This window comes from Sinocyclocheilus anshuiensis, unplaced genomic scaffold, assembly GCF_001515605.1.
Source record: "Sinocyclocheilus anshuiensis isolate Anshui unplaced genomic scaffold, SAMN03320099.WGS_v1.1 scaffold411, whole genome shotgun sequence".
Lineage (NCBI taxonomy): Eukaryota > Metazoa > Chordata > Actinopteri > Cypriniformes > Cyprinidae > Sinocyclocheilus > Sinocyclocheilus anshuiensis.
In genome coordinates, this window is record NW_015549608.1 from 921,254 (window position 1) to 921,866 (window position 613).

General features: G+C 31.2%; 1 protein-coding gene across 1 annotated transcript in view; it reads right to left on the minus strand.

Annotated features, from left to right (window-relative positions):
* LOC107659075 (cyclin-dependent kinase 14-like) overlaps positions 1–613 on the minus strand; it is a 97,658-nt gene that overhangs the window by 72,744 nt on the left and 24,301 nt on the right. The window contains exon 5 of the mRNA XM_016447889.1: positions 123–185. Coding sequence (XP_016303375.1) covers positions 123–185 — 63 coding nt within the window. The remainder of the gene's footprint in view (positions 1–122; positions 186–613) is intronic.

Sequence of the window (613 nt, forward strand, 5' to 3'; positions counted from 1 at the left end):
GCACCAAGAGCTTGTAACACTCCAAAGAGCTTGTAAAAGTGCATGTAGCATCCTATGACCCCTTTAAGACTTGAAAGATTCAATATGAGAATGAGAAGCGTTTCATCATATGTCTCACTCACCCTGATGTTGTCCGGATGGAGGCCGCCGGGATGTTTGTCCATGTACTGACACAGATCTGTGTGCTGCACAGAGAGAGAGAGAGAGAGGAAAGAGGGGCGTGAGACACTGACTCTGAACAGAACCTGCCTCAAAAGCACACAAGTAATAGCATTTTTAATTAGATTTCAATTACAAATGAGTCAAATCAACCAAATTTCAGAAACCTCCTCAGCTAAAATGTTTGATTATGGAACATAAACAGTGATGAAAGCCAAAACATTCAATGTCATGGATGAATATTTACAGTAAATATAGGAGTGGGAAATCGTAATAAAGGCAAAATAACCCCAAAAATAAATCAAATAAACCAAAAAAAATTATATTTATTTGTGTTATTAAATAATTTAATAAAACATTTTTTTATTTATTTTAAATAAAATAAAACAATTTATTATTAAATAATAATAATGTTTTATATTTACTATAATATATATATATATAATATATTTAT